We start from the raw sequence: 531 nt of genomic DNA on the forward strand, positions 1-531 counted from the left end.
CTTGGAATCTGTGAGTTTGACCTGTGACTCTGGGATCAGCCTCTTGGAATCTGTGAGTTTGACCTGTGACTCTGGGATCAGCCCCTTGGAATCTTTGAGTTTGACCTGTGACCCAGGGATCAGCCCCTTGGAAACTGTAAGTTTGATCTGTGACCCCTGGGCCAGCCCTTTGGAATCTGTGAGTTTGACCTGTGACCCCTGGGCTAGCCCCTTGGAATCTGTGAGTTTGACCTTTGACCTCTGGGCCAGCCCTTTGGAATCTGTGAATTTGACCTGTGACTCTGGGATCAGCCCCTTGGAATCTGTGAGTTTGACCTGTGACTCCTGGGCTAGCCCCTTGGAATCTGTGAGTTTGACCTGTGACTCTGGGATCAGCCCCTTGGAATCTGTGTGTTTGACTTCTGACTCTGGGATCAGCCCCTTGGAATCTGTGAGTTTGACCTGTGACCCCTGGGCCAGCCCCTTGGAATGTGTGAGTTTGCCTTGTGACTCCTGGGCTAGCCCCTTGGAATCTGTGAGTTTGACCTGTGA

At 52.7% G+C, this 531-nt stretch overlaps 1 protein-coding gene across 1 annotated transcript in view; it reads right to left on the reverse strand.

Annotated features, from left to right (window-relative positions):
- The window catches only part of CUNH2orf16 (chromosome unknown C2orf16 homolog), a 12,474-nt gene that overhangs the window by 4,058 nt on the left and 7,885 nt on the right, over positions 1-531 (reverse strand). Inside the window, exon 12 of the mRNA XM_027850367.1 lies at positions 106-231. Coding sequence (XP_027706168.1) covers positions 106-231 — 126 coding nt within the window. The remainder of the gene's footprint in view (positions 1-105; positions 232-531) is intronic.

This window comes from Vombatus ursinus, unplaced genomic scaffold (assembly GCF_900497805.2).
Source record: "Vombatus ursinus unplaced genomic scaffold, bare-nosed wombat genome assembly UNPS02009062.1, whole genome shotgun sequence".
Lineage (NCBI taxonomy): Eukaryota > Metazoa > Chordata > Mammalia > Diprotodontia > Vombatidae > Vombatus > Vombatus ursinus.